This window comes from Mustela nivalis (genome assembly GCF_964662115.1).
Source record: "Mustela nivalis genome assembly, chromosome: 7".
NCBI classification, from domain to species: Eukaryota; Metazoa; Chordata; class Mammalia; order Carnivora; family Mustelidae; genus Mustela; species Mustela nivalis.
Window position 1 is genome coordinate 24,061,253 of NC_139026.1, and position 19,125 is coordinate 24,080,377.

Below are 19,125 nucleotides of genomic sequence, written 5' to 3' on the forward strand. Positions count from 1 at the left end.
CCACGACCCAGAGCCGGGCTGGGGGGTTCCTTTCTTGGACTGCGAGGCTCCGGGAGAAGGGGTGGCGGAGATGGGGAGTGGAGGGGAGGGTTTGTTTTGCTGGGGGATGTGGGAAGGAGGCGCTAGCCTGTTTCGCGGTTTTTTAAGCCCCTTGGCATGTCCTGACCTGATCTAGAGGGAGTCAACTGCTCTCTGGAATGTTCAGGGAGAAGGTGGGAGACTGCTTCCCAGAAGAGGCCTGTGGGTGCTGGAGGGCACCAGGGGGGTCACGCAGGGAGATGCAGGGCAAGCGCCGGGAGGAGCGCGAGAAAAGCTGGGGGCCGAGGTGACCCGTCCCCGCGGGGGCTAAGGCGGGCGGAACGAGCTGGTAGCGAGGCTTCGAGGGCGGCCCGAGGGGCCGGGAGACCCCTCCCGGGGCGCGGCGGCGGCGGCGACCCGGCAGCGCAGGCTGCACCGCCCCGGCTGTCAAGCGAGCGCTGGGGGCGGGCAGGAGGAAGGGGTGGAGGTGCAAGGGGAGGAGGGCTGGCACCGGAGCGCCGCGGTGTCGGTGCAATAAAAATGCATCCCATGGAACTGCCCATGGAGAAGGACGGGACCGAGACGCGGCAGCGAGAGGAGGTGGTAAAAGCGGAGGAGGACGCCCGGGAGGCAGCGGCGGCAGCGGCGGCCGGGAAGTGAAAGGTCTCGCAAAGTTCAGCGGCTGCTGCGGGCGCTGAGCCCCGGGCTAGCGGCGGAGAAGCCCGCGGGACCGCTCCGCAGGGGCTGCGCGGCCAGGCCGGCTATGGTCCGGGGGCTCCCGTCGCCCCTGAGGTGCCCGGGCCCCTCCAGGCCGGTGCGCGAGGGTCACCCCACCGCCCGGCGCGGCCCCGGCCCGCGGCTCCCGGCCGCCGGCGCCCACTGACCGAGCTTGGCGCCCCAGGAGGGGGAAGAAATAAAGAGCCCCAGTTCTTCCCGAGGACTGTTGGCGCTTCATCCCACAACCGAGAGGGCTCAGCTCCCTCCCGCACCCGCCCGGCCCGGGTCCTCCCGGCTCCTCCCGGCCATGGGGAGCTGCGCGCGGCTGCTGCTGCTCTGGGGCTGCTCCGCGGTGGCCGCAGGTGGGTGGTGACGCTGCTGGGCCCCCACCCCCTTTCCCTCGCTCTTTCTGTTCCCTACCTCGGGACTCGGGGGTGCAGGGGAGTGCGGGCTGGGAGCGCTAAGCTCAGCTCGGGAGGATGAAATGAGTGGCCATGTTCCGCCTCTTTCCCCCGGGTCTCTGCAGTTTAAAATACTATTGATTTTTTTGCAACTGCGATGCACATGCCCTTAGATAACCCGATATCCTGGGTGCGCCCTGCCGGAGATACCACGACCTTGGTTTCTTTCTCATTTTGAGCTTGTGAAAAACTGCTTTTCCACTTTGTGAGGGAACAAAGGACCAAGCTCGCCATCCCCCGGCACTTCATGGCCTGAGGAATGATGGGGAGGGATGGCCCAGCGACCCTGGGCGCGCGTGGGCCGCGGCTGCTCTCTCGTGGAGAGCGATGGCCGCAGTCCCCCACCTCATGCTGGGCACTAGGGAACCAGGTAGGGACACCTGGGTGGGGTGTATGTGCCCTTTCTCCACGGCAGTGGCTGGAACGCAGTGAGACCCCGGGCGGGGAGGTGGTGATAGGTGGTGATCACCCTGGCTTGCACTAGTTGGCTGGCCGCCCCTAGGGAACTGGTACCCTGGCTGAGGCTCCGTGGGAGGTCGGGGGCGGGTCTGCTCTCTGTCTCGGTAACTGGACGGCCGGCAAAGGTGTCGTCAGAGGCTCTCTCCCTCCTGCTCCCACCCCGGCTTTCCTAGGCTGCCCTTGGCCACCCGTTCCCAGCGCGCCGTTTCTAAATTCGGGAGCCCCCCTTCTGTTCCCCTAACCCTAACCCTTGAGGTCACCTGGTTTCTAGTCAGGGGTAAGGGCAGCTCACTGTGTGAGGGGGAAAGAAAGCGAGGGACTGACTCTTCACGCATCCAATCTCTCAAACGTTTCTCCTTTGCTCTAGAAAGGGGGGTGTGGGCTGGAGGGACGGACTGGTGGACAGAGAACATTGGCGCCCTGTATCTTCCCTTCTTCCACTCTGCCCCCCAGAGACGCTGGCAAACAGTAAAGCAAAGTTTTAGAATCTTCACCCCAATCAGCCAGATTCAGGAGCATCCTTGCTAGACTTGGATAGTCACTTCTTTGCGGAGCTCCAAGTATTTTGCCCACCAATTATTTATCTGGCTCCAGTCCTTTCTCTACTTACTACTTTGAAGACATTTAAAACGACCCAGTACTTTCCCCCAAGGAGCCATTAGAGGTCTAAGATTTTACTTTAATTCTTCTTAGGGATGCACCCCTGCCTGCCTTTATGCATGCTCCCCCCAACCACAAAGTGAATTTTATTAAATCTTTCCCTTTTCAAACCATGTTATGGCAAAAAAAACATGCAAGCAATCAAGAGGTTGTAAATAAATATCACAAGGCAAGTGTTTCAAGTCAAAAATACTTGTACGGGCAGTATATGATTTTCCCTGAAATGCTTTGCAGGTGAGTCATAGCTCACTGTGTGTTTGAGTGATCCTGGCCACAAGCAACTGTTGCTGCCGCTAATCAGAACAGCGGCAAACAAGAGTCTGGGCATAATGCACTTTGAATTTGACATTTAAAAAACTGTGCCTAAAGAAGCCCTTTCTTTTGGTTGCAGAGGCTATGTGGGGCTGGTGATTGTCAGTCAGTGTGTGAAATGTCTCTGTTTTAGTCTAAGCTGTCATTTGGCTTCTCCAACAGCCCAGTGATAACAGTTCAGAGGTGCTCTCTCTTAGGAAGCAGAAACGTTCAATTAGCCAGAATTTGGGGTTTGACTTCCTTTTCCTTCTTTCCTTCTCTGTTTTAACTTCTAAAATAGATGATTTTGCTTAAGGTATTCATAATTAACCTGACAAACCCAAATTAAAGGATTAAAATCCATAGTCAAGATGTTAATAAGAGGATAATGTTTATCATCTTAAGTCATTTTGAAACATTAAAGTCTGTTGGACCTTTGTTTGGATGGAAGCACATGTTTCTTTAAGAAGGTGTTTTAGTTCACAGATAATGTTTAAAGGTGCTGTTAGTGGCTGCCAGACTGTAAACATTCTCCTGTTAAGCAAACAGGCAACTACTATATAATCTGTCATAGGTAGAAGCCCTCAAGAGGCAGAGAGCATGTCAAATAAGCTTTTCTGCCATTTAGCAGTTTAGAGATTTCTTCCTTCGTTATATTTACTCAATATCAAAAATAGATATTATGTATCTGAGCACCAGAGGTTTCTCATTTTGCCTCCCTAAGTGAGAGCCCACTGTATATTGAGAAATATCTCGTATTGCTTTTCCTAGGGAATTTGTCCTGTCACATTTTTGGATTAAAAATATAATAGAATAAAACATTTCCTCCTTAATGCATCCTAATAACCCTGTTAGATAATGCTAAGGACTCAAATTATATCTGAAAGACTAAATTTGATGATCTTAAAAACATTATTGTTTTTAGGGATTATTTAAGTCATACTTCAAAACAAACATGTATTTCAAATATAGGGAAGGTTTAGATGTTTAGAATGTTTAGAATGTACTTTTTAAGCAAAGTGCTTAAAAAGTTCAGGCCAGTATCTTTCCCCCAGTGTTTCCCTTTTCCTTCCTCTCACCCTTTATCTGTGTGATTTTCCCCTCTTGATGTGAATCGTGTATCACCATGAAATGCACACGCACACACGTGCAGGCTTGCACACGTATAGACAAACGCACTGGAAACGCAGGACAGTATTCTGTGCTCCAATTTGATAGAATTTCCTCTTTAGTGAAAGTCTTGAGCTCTTTGGGGATAACTTGACTGTTGAAGACAGAAGAGCTTTCCAGATGGGTTTGTCTTGAATAACATATGCTTTCCCTTTCCTAGGACTGAGTGGAGTCGCCGGAGTGAGTTCCCGCTGTGAAAAAGCCTGCAACCCTCGGATGGGAAACTTGGCTTTAGGGAGAAAACTCTGGGCCGACACCACCTGTGGCCAGAACGCCACTGAACTGTACTGCTCCTACAGTGAGAACGCTGATCTGACTTGTCGGCAGCCCAAATGTGACAAATGCAATGCCGCCCAGCCTCACCTGGCTCACCTGCCAGCCGCCATGGCAGACTCATCGTTCAGGTTTCCCCGCACATGGTGGCAGTCTGCTGAGGATGTGCACAGGGAAAAGATCCAGTTAGACCTGGAAGCTGAATTCTACTTCACTCATCTAATTATGGTGTTCAAGTCCCCCAGGCCAGCCGCCATGGTGCTGGACCGGTCCCAGGACTTTGGGAAGACATGGAAGCCTTACAAGTACTTTGCCACGAACTGCTCAGCTACATTTGGGCTGGAAGATGATGTTGTGAAGAAGGGAGCTCTTTGCACTTCGAGATACTCCAATCCTTTTCCGTGCACTGGAGGAGAGGTAAGAGCACGCGTTTAACTCCACGCTGTAAGTAAGGTAGAAAAATGTTACCAGCCCACATTTTTTTAAAGCATGAAGGTGTGCTTGTAGCAACATGAATGAAATTAGAATTTTTCATGAGCTTTATTTGTCATAAATTATTTCTCACCCTTAGATATGGATGTGTAGTCAATTTCAAGCAGGTTGTCCACTGGCGGGGTTTGGCTGGGAATTCTAAGGTTTTAATTTTCTTAATTTTAGGAAGAGTAGATACGTAGCATCATCACTCTATCTTTGAGGTTTAAAGAGCTAATGATTTCTTCAGTTAGTGAGACTATTTACTGTAATTCCGAAGGAACAGGAGTTACTGAGACAGCCAGTTCCTGGAGTCCATGCATGCTGGTATCTTCCTGAAACTGTTAACATAAATAGGAAGTAAATAAAACTAAAGCCAAGGGAGAAAAAAAAATCTGTTTGTCAGAAGGATACTTTTGTATAACAGTGGAGTTTTATTGTTAAGATTATAAGAATGCATAGCAAACAAATGAGGGTAGTGTCTTTTAAGATACAAAAGTTCTTTTTGGACTCACAGTTGCAGTTTAGGGACTTCTATCTACCCAGGGCCCCAAACCATCTCAACCTCATTTTGCAAAACAGCCTCCTTAGCTACTAGTCCAATTTCTGTATGGAATGTTTTCTCCTTGTTTCATATTTCCCCTTCCCTCATGGGAAAACAGGTCTTTTTAACTTATGTGGATATACCTTAAAAAATCCCCCTAGCCCCTGTATAGCCTTATGAAAACATTTAGAGAAAACTAAGTTAAGTGAAATCAGATTAAGAAAGTAATATACTATCATGTAGATCAAGAAATATGGATTTCAGACAGGTGCCTGGCTGGCTTAGTTGGCAGAACTCAGTCAGAGTCATGTGTTCAAGCCCCATGTTGGATGTAAAGCTTACTTAACAAATAAAAAATAAAATCATGTTTAAAACATGTTGATTCTGAAAAAAAGGGAAGAGAGAATATAATCTTTCTAATTCTGGCATGTGTCCTGAACCCACAGACTAAAGAAGTGGTTCTCAAGTAGGGGTGCTTTTGCCACCCCCTCGACCCTCCCAGGGGACATTTAGCAATGGCTGAAGACATTTTTGCTGGAAGAGGGATGCTGTGGGCATCTCGTGGGTGGAGGCCAGGGACTGCTAAAACTCCTACAAGACGGTCGTCTCACTCCCACTCCCACCCCCAACAAAGAATTCTTAGCCTCTTGTGTTAATAGTAGCAAGGCTGGGAGAGCCTGGACTATGTGTGAGGCATATGTCCAATGTCTATAGTACAAGAGCTACAAAGACCAAGATAAGCTCCCTTCTAGTAGTCCTAGCTGTCCTTTGTATTACTATTCTCCGGCTTCCCAGATGATTGTACTTAGGAAACACTTAGGAGCCCCTGCTATGTATTAGGCACTGTAGTCAGTGCCACTAATTCTGCCTTTGGTTTGGGGAGAGGGGTGCTTGCGAACGGCCTAGTGAAGAAGCTGGTCGGGAACTTCTTCCCCCTGCTACCAAAGTCACTTATGGACTTTAGCCATGTTACCCAGCTCCTCCTTCTGTGTGCTGTCTGTGGGCCGGGCACAGTGCCGCTGGCATGGGAACCAAGTGGGAGTGGTACAAACAGCCAACAGATGACTTTTCCTACTTCTTCTTCTTGGTCTCTAAAGTTGGCACCTGGGTGGCTCAGTCAGTTAAACATCCGACTTGGTTTTGGCTCAGGTCGTGAGCCATGAGGGTCACGAGACGGAGCCCTGCGTGGGGGTGGGGTGTGTGTGTGCCTGAGATTCTCTTCTTTCCCCCCCTGCCCTCTTGCTCATGCTCTCTCTCTCTCTGTCTCTCTCTCTTTCTCTCTCTCAAATAAATAAATACATCTTAAATAAATAATAAAGTTGCCTTCATATTGTAAACCCATGTGCACCGTGTCATGATGGACGTTTTTAAAAGATACCAGGATAGGAAAGAGACGGATAAGTTGGACTCATTGTTTTCTTATGTGGAGAACACTTTGTGTTGCAAACAAGGGAATGGCTTGAACTCTCAAATTGCTTTGGAATTGATCCACACGCTCATATCGGTTCCCTACATCTCAGTGCTACTGGGCCATGTGTATCTATGAAGTAGCAAAAATACAGTCTTTCAGTAACCAGATGGCAGGCGTGCTTGCTTAGCAAATACCACATTGAATGCATTACAATGGCCCAGCAATTACTTAGAGATAACTAAAGTAACATTTATTTAACTCAGAGTGGAAGCAAAATCTTATCTTCTTTAAAGCCCAACTACTTATTGTCATCAGTGCTTATTATATCAAATTTCAAGCACAGAGAGACTAAAATTTGTGTTAGATATTTTGCTTTTCATATCCAGTTTTAGTTACCTTTCATATCCAGTTTGTTTGAGTAGAGTTCAAATTCAATGGCAAGAAAAAAATTCCAGAGCCATATGGTTCCCTCTCAAGGAGTTTTGCAAGCATACAGTAAACCATCATAGAATTTCTTCCCTTCAGAGCACGGGTTTGGGAGTGAATCTTTCCCTCCTGAGTTGGAAAGTAGAAGAGAGTCTTCCTCAAACATAAAGTTCAGAGGACACCTCCCTGGAGGTGTTTACTACCTATGTCTCCTGTGTTGCTGTGAAATATAAGTTAGTGCTGAACCAAAGATTAATTTTGCAGGACAACACTCTATCCCCAGTCTCCATCTTTGGAAACTGACTGGTCAGAAAAAATAAGCCAATTACCCTAGGGTCAAATAAGTCATCTCAAATTTCATTTGTTGCTTACTTATACTATTACAGACCTCTATCTTTCTCCATTCAATATAAGACTTCTTAGGACTTTTCTAGGTATTATCCTACTACTCAGGCTAACATAACTATATCCCAAACTTAATTTGTTTCCATTATTCATTCCAAAATACTTCTTTGGGCTTTTAGGGCCTTAGAGAGACCTGCAGCTTCATGTCTAAGAAATCAGATACCTCTATCTTCAGAGTTGAAGGCACCAGACATCTGAAAGAGGACTTTCAAAAATATGGGCCCCAGTGGGGTGCCTGGGTGGCTCAATCAGTTAAGTGTCTACCTTCAACTCAGGTCATGATCCCAGCGTCCTGCATGGGGCTCCCTGCTCATCGGGAGCCTGCTTCTCCCTCTCCTCCCCACTTGCACATGCGCTCTCTCTCAAATAAATATATAAAATCTTTTTTAAAAACAATACAGTCCTCAAAAGCCTCCCAGAAGAATACTTTTTAAATCAAGTTAAATCAAGGTTAAATCTGCTATACAACAACTTCCCAAACTGGTCAGCATTTACAATGAATGGTTCTCCTACAATGTGTCTTTGCAGGACAGGAAACCAAGGCTCAGAGGTGAAGCGACTTACCCAACAACATTGCATTAGTTAGTTCTATGGCAAAAGTAGGACTAAATCATGGGTCTTGTAACTGTAAGTCTAATGTTTGTTCCACAAAACTATGTTCTGTTCTCATTATTGACCTCCAAAGAACTGCTTGCAGAGAGATGTCTGCATATCTCTCTTCTTGCTCACTCTGTCACAGTCATTTGTTACTCATTTGGATGTGACATGAATGTGAAAAAGGTGGTGCCAAACAGCTTTCTCCCGAGCAGGAGTGTCCTCTGAGTATCAGTGGTGTTCTGGGCATAAAAGGTTCCATGACCAAACTAGGTTGGGAAGCACTGAGTGGGTTTAGCAAAATGAACACCTGTAAATACATAAACGTTCTCATTATGTGACCTGTGTTCGCAAGTGGGAAATATAGGATGTGACATTCCCAAACTTATTTACCCAGTGGAACCCTCTTTTTGCAGAACTCCAATTACTAGCTTTCAGAACCCCAGGGATCCCCAGATTACAAGTTGGAAAATGCTGGGATGGAGGTGTTAAGGCTCCCCAAATTCCAGTAAAAGGACAGATGGGAGAGATGTTGTTCAAGGGGGACAAAGTTTCAGTTATGCAAGACGAATAAATTCTGGAGATGATGAGTAAATTCTAGTGAATTTATAATGAATAAATTTTAGTGTACAGCAATGTGACTATACTTACCAACACTTCCTTGTGTGTTGGTAATTGTGTAATTGTGTAATTTACTAAATTACTTGTGTAACTTACTAAGAGGGCATATCAAGATTCTCACCATACATATACAAAGAAAGTGGTAACTGAGGTGATGGGTACGTTAATTAACTTGAACATGGTGATTATTTCACAATGCATGTGTGCATCAAATTGTCAAATCATATTCCTTAAATATACATACTTCTCAATTTTCACATATATCTCAGTAATTTTTAAAAAGGCACAGAGAGGCCTGGTGCTTGTCATGGTTTGACATCAAAGCTCTATGCCTGTTGGGGGCTTCATCTTCTACTTCGCTGGAGCAGTGGGTAGTAATAGCTTTGAAGCTAAAGGTAAGAGGTTCGATCAGCTTTGGGGGGATTCAGAGAAGCACTGTCAGACCCCCTCTGGGTACAGAAAACAGAGGGAAGTGAAGAGTTACAGCAAATCATTTCAGGCTCTGCACAGTGAGGCTTCTTTCAAAGGGAGTTTCAGTCGTCACTGTTCAGGAGACAGCAATGTTCCAGTGACCTCAAGGCACCTCTAGGGTGATGGAGTCATCATCTCAGAAGCGAGCATTGCTGCCCCTTGCTCTATAACTTACTGCTAGAAAAGCTCTATTCAAAATTGGGTAGCAACCAACCAAACCACACAGACTTTTTCCCCCCTCTAGGGCACTATGAATATAAAACATTCAAAGGGAGGCAGCAGCACAGAGAAGCCAAGAACAGAAGAAGGCTGGTCTCAAATGAAGCACCAGGGAAGGATCGTGCCGGCTTTATTTGCCTCTGTATTCCCAGCATGGAAGCACATTGCTGGGGTCACAGTAGGCATTCAGTAAATCTGTAGCTGAATAAATGAGCATGAACAGATGAGAGAAAATGACAAGGAAGAGCACATCCTTAGATGACACAGAGGGGGAAAACGAATATAAGCCTCGGGGAGGGGGATAAGATTCAGAAACCCTGGTTAACATAGAGAAATTGAACTGGTAAAAATATGAGATAAGCTGTGGTTGGGGAAAGGCAGCTAATGAAGGACCTTAAATTACGTTTATTCATTCATTTGTTCATCAAATAATTTTTGGGCTTTTAGGTGTCTGATGCCATTGCAGGTGCTGGGGATATGGTGGCGAATCAAAACGACAGAAGTCCCCGTTCCCATGAGGCTTAGGTTCTGGGGGAGGGGGTTAAAGGGAGAACAGAAAACCAATGCTTAAGTAAAATATAGAGTATGTCAGAGTGTGATAAGGACCAAATTAAATTAAATTAAAAGAAATAAATAAGAATAAAAAGAAAGAAAGGAAAAGAAAACAAGGTGGAGGATGGGGAGTGCTAGCAAGGAGGGCTTGCTGTTTCTAAACAGATTGAAAGATTCGTGCTCGATGGAATAGTCGAGAATTCTGAGTTCCTGGCAAGTTATTCTGAGTGAACAAAATCTGTAATTAAGGGTCCCATGTCTTTAGCCTGTAGATCTGGAAAAATGAAGTTGTATATTATAATGACAAACATTGTGAAAAATCCCTCTTGCAAGTGTTTCTTAGAATGAGAGCATTTGAAAAGGAACCTACATGTCATCGATGGAAAAACACATGACTGATGAGTAATCTGAAGGCTGAAGGGAGTTAAATGACTTGTCTGTAATTACTCAGCTGAAATCCATGTTTCCTAACTTGTAGCCCAGTGCTATTTCCACTATAATAGTTTGAAATTCCTTTGTCTCAAGTCAGGTGATGTGAAAGATACAAAAAAGATATACATTCCTTTCTTTTACTGTCCTTACAATCTACTGGGTCAGAATTTAAACATGATCCTTGGGGTGGCTAATTTATTAAATAATATGAGATAGTGTATGATTAATTCCCAGATATGTTGTGCAAATAACATGCCTTTCAAAATCTGAGTAATCATTTGTCTCTTTGAAGGATGTCTCTTTGGCCCAGAAAAGATTATATTTTAATACCTTGTGGTAAAGTCACTGGGACAAGTGTGCAGAAAATGATTAATTACCTAATCAGGTTTTTGCAGGTATTTACATTTACAATATGCTAAGCAATAGTTAGACTTTTAGCTGAAAAGATAATGTAATACATGAGTTGGAATACTTTCTAAACACTCCTCTTTGGTTAGCTCCTTGTGTTTTCTTAATCACTGAAACCTGCTTGTGCCGATTTTTGCAGTAGCAACACCATGAGTCATGGGGGCAGCGAATACCCATGTGGCAGGCATTCTGCAGAGTGCACTATACCCCTTATGTGCACGAGAATCCTGATAACTCAGGTCCAGTAGTAACCCCATTCTACAGAAAAAGAAACTGAGACTTAGTGAGTCAGAGTAACTTGGTCAGACTCAAATAAGAAATGAGCCAACCCATGCCAGAGCAGGGATTATTAGTTTGCCTTTAAATTATTTACATGATTAGGTTTTATTATAACTAAATTTTTTTTTTAAAAAGTAAACTAGCTAGTAGCTGCTTTAAGTCATTTTTCTTACCAAGTTATTCATCCAGTGTATTAATGTTTTGCTTTGAAGCATATTCCTAGGTATAATTTTGTTGAACTTCCTTGAAAATAAAATGTTGTATATATTTGTTTAGAGTGTTTCGATTAGCCACACCCTGGGATACTCCTTTCCTGCAGGGGTGGGGCCAGAAATTTATAACAGTGTTCTTCAGGGAAAAAAAAAAAAATGCCTTTAGTTTAAAAAAAAATCCACAAGGCAGTTGTTAATTAAAATTACTTAAAGAAGCTACATAAAAATTAGAACCAACCCAGAGATCAAATCAATAAACTTCGATTTATTGGTTTCAAAGAATAGACTCTTCCTCCAAAAATACCTCCTTTCTAGCTATTTAAAAAAAAAAAGTCTGTTAGCATCTGTTTGCTTTGCCTTTGTTCAATTAGATGGTTTAACTTTGCTAATATTTTGTTAAAATATTCTGGAAACTTTGAGAAATCAGATTATAAAATGCCGAGTTAGCACGAATGATTCACCTTGAAAAAGTAAGGCCAGACATTGAAGAGCAGACAAAGAGCAGGCACCGCGGGTCAGTTATATCTGGGCATAGAAGAGGCGCTTCCTACCACGGCATGGAGAACCCTAGAAACCAGAATGGCGGTGATAGGGATTGAGGGCTCAGGAAGATGAGGAAAATGAATCATGACAGAGAATACAGAAGTTACTGCTTCTTTTTTTTTTTTTTTTAAGATTTTTTGTATTTATTTATTTGACAGATCACAAGTAGGCAGAGATGCAGGCAGAGAGAGAGAGGAAGAAGCAGGCTCCCTGCCAAGCAGAGAGCCCAATGCGGGGCTCGATCCCAGGACCCTGGGATCATGACCTGAGCCGAAGGCAGATGCTTTAACCCACTGAGCCACCCAGGCACCCCAGAAGTTACTGCTTCTGAACAGAATCAGAAGTGTCTGAAAACTCAGTAAATACAACCCTCTCCCTCCTCTGCACCCCCATGTACTCTGTCACTCGCACATAACCATATCACATCCCCTACCTCTTCTACTCCTATAGCGTTCACTTCTTGAGGAACTCTGTCGCATCTACCCTTGTGTGTGCCCTAGCCCCCAGCCTCTGTACCTGGCACAGATCTCTGCAAGGCATAACTGTCCAAAATACATTTATTGAATTCAATCATATTGAATCATATGAATGTTTATTAATTATGTTGGATATTACACATCTACTACTAAGTGCTAAGCTTTTTGAAGTAGTCATGATTCATTTATTCTTTCTATAATTCTTTATAAAGCATCTCCTATATGCCAACCACTATTTTAGGAGTTGGAGATACAGAGCAAAAAATAAAAAAATTCCTATCCCTGAGCTTACATTCTAAATGTAAGATGCTAAACAAGATAAAATATATTCAATGTTAGACAGTGGTAAGTGGGGGCACCTGGGTGGCTCAATGGGTTAGGCCTCTGCCTTCGGCTCAGGTCATGATCTCAGGGTCCTGGGATCGAGTCCCACATCGGGATCTCTACTCAGCAGGGAGCCTGCTTCTCCGTCTCTCTCTGCCTTCCTCTCTGCCTACTTGTAATCTCTGTCTGTCAAATAAGTAAATAAATCAATCTTAAAAAAAAAAAAAAAGACAGTGGTAAGTGTAAGGGAAAAAATAAAGCAGGGGAAGGGGCTAGAAAGTGGAGAGGAGATTTTTAGTGTTTAGAAAGAACTCCCAGGGAAAGAACTCACTGGAACTTTTGAATAAGGACTTGAAGGAAAGCAGAAGTGAGCAGTGGACATATAAGGAAAGAACAAAGGCCCCAAGGAAGTATGTCTGATGTCACCAGGACAGAGAGAAGGCTGGTGATGAAACAGAGGGATGGAGGTACAGCATAGTCCGTGAGGTCAGAGGTCAGAGGTCAGAGAGATATTTAGAGGGTGGTGCCTCAGAGTAGGTGTCAGGATAGCCCAAATTTACACTCAGATCAGTTAAAGCCTGTTAATTATTTCTAGAATCCCCTTTCATTCTCCAAGTAGTCCCAATTTGGACTATAAAGTATTATAAGTTGTTATTATAAGATCATTTTACCATGGATGAGCTTGGAACTCATTGGAGGTTTTAAGGGGAGGGAAGAAATGATGAATTTCTTTTTCATAGGATCACTTTGGCTTATATATTAAGAAAAAAAACAAAGAGGGAAGCTGGGAGACTGGCTAGCATGCTATTGTGATAATTCTGGCGAGCTCTCACAGCCCACGGACAAAGGAGAGCAGTGGAGACGGTGAAAGGTAGTTGAGTTTGAGATCAATTCTGTGGAAAGATCGAACAGCATCTGCGGACAGGTGGGATGGAGTGTGTGAGAGAAAGAGAGAAGTAAGGATGCTTTTAGTCTGATCACCTGGAAGAATGGACTGGCCATTTACTCAGGTGGAGAAGACTCTAGGGAAGGGATTTGGAGAGGAATGCCAAGAGCTCATTACTGGACACGCCAAGTGTGAGTTGCCTATGAGACATAGGAGTGGAGATACCAAGTAGGCAGCTAGATCTGTGAGTGTAGAGTTCAGAGGAGAGGTCAGTAGTACATAGATAAATTTGGGAGTCATCCATGTAGAGGTGATATTGAAACCCCTGAAACTGGATGAGATTATCAGGGAGTGGATGTACATGGAAAAGAGGAAAGTCCAAAAACTGAGTCTGGGGAGGATCAAACTCCGTCCAGTCATGCTGCCATTACTAAAAAATAAAACAAACAAACAAACAAAAAACACTCTTGCAAATCCCAAGGCTTATATGAAAACCAGTCTTGCCAGTCTGGGGGGTCCGATGGTTAAGAAACAGCATCCATCGAATAACATTGCCTTTCCACAGTCAGGATGGTCAGTGCAAATTCTCAAATGACAAATGTGAAGGAAGGCATAGGGGCTGCAGCTTTAGGTCACCAAAAGACCAGAACGCATAGGGAAAAGAGAAAGTGCTGACTGGATTCGGACAGAGGATGGAAAACGGAAAGGGAAGAGTACTGAAGGGAAAAGTTGATTTTAGTGACCTTCAGATTTTAAGGGCCTCGTATTCCATTTCATCTTGACCTATCCCACTCTTTACCCTCTTCTGACTCAAAATTGCAGCTGCAGGAGCAATTTTTTAGAATGATTATAAAAAATTATTTTTGAGTGCCCCTAGGCCATCACAGTACCGGAAACTAAAATGTAGCATCGTACACATTTTTTCCTGCTTAGTGTGTTGTGAAATTTGATTTGTAGAATGCGATGACAGGCAGTGACCTAAGGCACAGGAACTATATGGTTAATCCCATTTAAGGACACTGTCACAATTTTAAAAATGTGTTATTAATATTTTAATTAATGCCCACTGTATTGATGTTTAATTATTTTGCCTAGGAGAGGAAGAGAAAGCCAACATTTGGAGATCATGGTAGAACGTGCCATGCATTCTGCATAGAGATCTTTCTGTATCTCTAAGGAGCAAATAAACTCTTTTCCTGGATCGTTTGTCTTGTTAAGGAACAAACAAAAAACACCAACCTTCTTTCTACATCATGTTTCTCTTCTCTTCCTAACCTTCCTGCAAATGATAGAGGAACAGAAGCCTTTTCAGGCATCAGCTGTGTTTGCTGATATTACTTTACACTTAAAATTACAGTTCCTAAAACAATAAAATAATTGTGCAAAATATTCCCATGCTTTCTACGTGACATCATGTTCATCTGTGCTAACACTGTATCTTTTGGCTGCCATTGAAAAGGGCTTCTACATTTAAAATTAGATTGGAGAAAATGTAGTCACTCTCTTATACTGTTTAATCTCCATTAAGGACTATGGTTTCTCTTTATTCTAGCCGATCTGAGCCTTCAGAGGTCTTTGAGGTTTTCTAATTTCTCTTGTAATCGATGCTCTATTTCTCTCATGTGACCTCTGTCCTTATCTCCATATGAAAGCAAAGGTCAATGAAGGACATTTCAAACCAATGATCTATTGGAAGAACCAGGCACTCCCCAAGAACCCTTATCTTTGTTGCTTCCTACCCTGACACACCCAAAGGGGGGCAACACTCACCCCTGTGTAACAGTAGCTTCCTCCATGATGATTATCAAAGTGCAGGAGAATGTAAGCCCACTGGGGTTCCTTTGGGTTGGAGTGTAGTGAGGAGGTATAGTTTACAAAAACAACAACAACAAAAAACCCAAAATCACAAGGTAACTGTCAGCTCCCTCTTCCCAACTCCTTTCCTCCCCATGTGCGCTATCCACTCCAATGTGTTATTTATGGCCATTTTTCTTTGAAATTTTCATTTCTTTCCTCAAGGCATCTAGTTTTTCCACATCAGACCACTTCTTTTGTCTCTTCTCTGGCTCAAAATATGAACCTGTCTGTGAAAAGGAACACGACACCAAGCCTGCCCCCATGATTTTCTCTCTGGAATCTTGAGTCGCTTCTCGCAACTCCATTTCCCCCTTGTGTTCCCATCACATTCTTGGTCTACTGTTCACCTTCTTGCTCCTTCAGCTAGACAGCTGAACTCTGCTGGGAAAAATTTAAGACACAGTTGTGCTGAGGGACACTGCTATGAATTTATGTTTTCCAGTCTAATCTGGCCCTCAAACTTCCCTGGAAATCCTTTTTTCTTCAGCCCTCTTTCATTCCTGTAGTGAGTCTTCAAGAGCTTCTCTCACCTCCCTCAGACCCCTCCTCACCACCACCCCCACTTCCTCTTGTTTTCAGCTAAAGAACTTGCCTCCTACCTCACTGAGAAAATAAAAACTTGTGGGAATGGCATCACAGGCTAACCCAGAACAGCCCATCAAGGCAAAAAGCTGAGATTCATTCTCAATTCCTTTCTCTCCCTCAGCCAGTGGCAGTTGTTTACCAGGTCCTATCCAGTTCTGCCCCTGGGGTCTGTTTTGAGTATGCTTGCTTCTCTCCATCATACACAACCGTCCTGGCGCAAGCCACCGTGATTTGTCACTTATACTCATTATGGCAGTATTCTTCTGAATGTTCTCATTGTTCGGTCATGCTTGCTCTATGATCGATTCTCTATGCCACACTCAAGGGGCTTCTTCAAAATCCAGAATGTCACTTCTCTGCTTACTCCCCAGTTCCCTCGCCACATAGTCGACATTTCTTACTGTGGCATGCCGGGGATCTTTCCGAATGCCCTGGCCTCATCTCTCATCACTGCCTCACCTGCCCTGTTCCAGCTGAACCTACTGACACACGTGCTTCCTTGTCCTGATGCTCTGCTCTGCTCTTCTATTCCCTTCCCCAAGTCTTACCTCTCATTCACTTAGCTCAGTTGTCAGTCAAATATTTTTTGGGTGGGTGAGTTGATGGCTGGATTATTCATCCCCGAGGGCTGCTTACACTACCCCTCTTCCGAAGATCCTGGGTTATGTGCACCACACACGTGTGTCCCAGTGTGGGACCCATCCCAGGACCCTGAGGTCATGACCTGAGCCAAAGGCAGAGACTTAACAGACTGGGCCACCCAGGCACCCCCAATTGAGACTTCTGAACTGCTGTCTTTTAAAGGATGAATAATAATTGAAAGGTGGGGCAGGGAATTCCATGGAAAGGTGCACCTGTATAAGGAAAGTCAACTTTCAGAATGGCTGGAGTCTACAGGATGGTGGGGAGTGAGGAAGAGTGAGGGATTTGGGAAACAGGAGGCTGGTCCTGGGGGATCGGGTCAGACTATAAATGGTCTAGTGTGTCCATATTTTGGACTCAGTCTGGTAGGTGGTGGAGACCAATCAATAGCTCTTCTGGGTAGGGATAGCCTAATCGGAACTGTTCACAAAAAACAACTCAGGGAGCATGTGAAAAATTCTTGGGCAAAATTTATGAGATTAAACTTAATAGTGATGAATGTCAATTCCTCTTTTCAAAAATCAGTTCCACCAGAGAGGTGTGACTTATGAGCCATTCGTGTGAAAAAGGCCTCAAGGTTTCAGTTGACTGTAATCTCACTGTGAGTCAACAATATATTATGATTGCCATAAAAGCTAATGCTACTTTAGGCTACATGAATAGAATAATGTTTCAAACAAAGGAGAGTCTAGTCCTTCTGCTGTGTTCTCCTATCAAAGCATAGCTAGAATATTATGTTCAGGTCAAGATATTCCTATTTAGAGAAAGCCAAGCAGAACTGGTGAGAGCAATTAGAAATCTCATTATATAATGAACAATTAACTTAGGATATTTTGCTTATGAGAGAGGATTTATGGATGTTCAGGAATTGCTAGCATTCTTCAGATGTTTGAAGAGGGATTAAATGGACTCTGATGCTTTCAGGAGGCAAGAATATGACCAAAGAAAGACTTTCTTAAAAACTGGATGTATCCAAGAGACAGAGGGTTCCCCTGCGTTTCTCATCCCATGAAATGTGTCAGGAAAGGCTGAGTGATCGTGTATAGATTCAAAGGTCTGTTTCAGGACTCTAGTGTCCCACCTACCTCTGAACACACAAATCATTCCATTGAGTAGTAAATGACTACGAAAATCCTTTATCTCCAAACTACACCAATAGTACAGGTTCTGGAGTGAGCACTGCTTAGCTAGTCACAGTGTTGTTCTGGCTAGCTAGGCAGCAGCCCTCAGTTTTGGTGCAAACTTTTTGGGGAGATCTCATATTTTTGCAAAGTGAGTGGTCCTTCTTCTTAACCACTGAGCAAGAGGAAGTCACTTAACTGTTAAAGAAAAGGGAGGCAGGGGAAAAAGAAATGAGTCCCTATTCCCTGAGTCTCTATTTTGTAATTAGAGATGACATTTTATGTGTAGTTCATAATATCAACAGATGAAATGAGGCAGCACATGTACAGGAGTCGGAGTCTCACATTTGGTCCCTTACCAGGCTCTGGTGGTTCTGTCTCTAAGTTAGCTCTCACCGGCACTGTCACCACTTTAGTTCAAGCTCCCTTATCTTACACTGGAACCTCTCAGTAGCCTCTCTCTCTCAGTTAGGGGCTCTAGATTCTTCATTTGTAAATTGAATCAAAGTGAGAAAGAGTAAGACAGGCCATATATAAATGTGTTTTATAAATGGCTAAGTACTATATTAATACTAATTATTCATAGTCATGTAATTCAATTACATTATTAGCGAAGTGAACTTTGGGGCCACTTTATCTAGTCACTGGTCAGCTGTCAATGTTTCCAAGAGCACCGAAGGTCTATATTTTGGTTTAATGCTTTTGGACAGACAAACCGAGAACATCAGCCTTAGTCATTTAATAGTAGATAAAGCGAATATAAAGAATTATACACTTGTATACCACCTCACAGCAGTCAGAATGGCTAAAATTAACAAGTCAGGAAATGACAGATGCTGGCAAGAGTGCAGAGAGAGGGGAACCCTCCTGCACTGTTGGTGGGAATGCAAGCTGGTGCACCCACTCTGGAAAACAGCATGGAGGTTCCTCAAAAAGCTGGAAATAGAGCTACCCTATGACCCAGCAATTGCACTACTGGGTATTTACCCTAAAGATACAAACGTAGTGATCTGAAGGGGTACGTGCACCCGAATGTTTATAGCAGCAATGTCCACAATAGCCAAACTATGGAAAGAGCCTAGATGTCCATACATACAATGGAATACTATGCAGCCATCAAAAAAGAAATCTTGTCATTTGCAATGATGTGACTAGAACTAGAGGGTATTATGCAGAGCAAAATAAGTTAATCAGAGAAATACAATTATCATATTATCTCCCTGCTTTGAGGAATTTGAGAGGCAGGGTGGGGGGGGGGGTTGTGGGGTTAGGGAAGGAAAACGTAAAACAAGATGGGATCGGGAGGGAGACAAACCATAAGAGATTCACAAAACAAACAGGGTTGCTGCGGAGTGGGGGTAGAGACAGGATGGCTGGGTTATGGACATTGGGGAGGGTATGTGCTAAGGTGAGTGCTGTGAAGTGTGTAAGTCTGATAATTCACAGACCTGTACCCTTGGGGGAAGTAATACATTATATGTTAATTAAAAAATTAAAAAATTTAAAAAAAGGAATCATATACTTGTTATTAAAGCAGTAACCGAGTCATCTTCATCGGCAAAAACGAGACTGGAAGGAATTAGATTTAGAGAAAAAT

At 44.0% G+C, this 19,125-nt stretch overlaps 1 protein-coding gene and 1 long non-coding RNA gene across 3 annotated transcripts in view; one reads left to right on the forward strand and one right to left on the reverse strand.

The window, feature by feature from the left end:
* Positions 1 to 256: 256 nt before the first annotated feature.
* Positions 257 to 19,125, forward strand: part of NTN4 (netrin 4) — a 113,660-nt gene continuing 94,791 nt past the window's right edge. For both annotated transcript variants that reach the window (XM_082739298.1, XM_082739299.1), the window contains exons 1-2: positions 257 to 1,097; positions 3,937 to 4,466. In XM_082739298.1, the coding sequence (XP_082595424.1) occupies positions 1,043 to 1,097; positions 3,937 to 4,466 (585 nt within the window). In that variant the 5' untranslated portion in view covers positions 257 to 1,042. The remainder of the gene's footprint in view (positions 1,098 to 3,936; positions 4,467 to 19,125) is intronic.
* On the reverse strand, positions 3,824 to 4,861 carry LOC309869001. Its single transcript, XR_014313920.1, has 2 exons — positions 4,615 to 4,861; positions 3,824 to 4,491 (listed from the first exon to the last, which is right to left on the reverse strand). It is a non-coding gene; the product is annotated as an uncharacterized lncRNA (long non-coding RNA).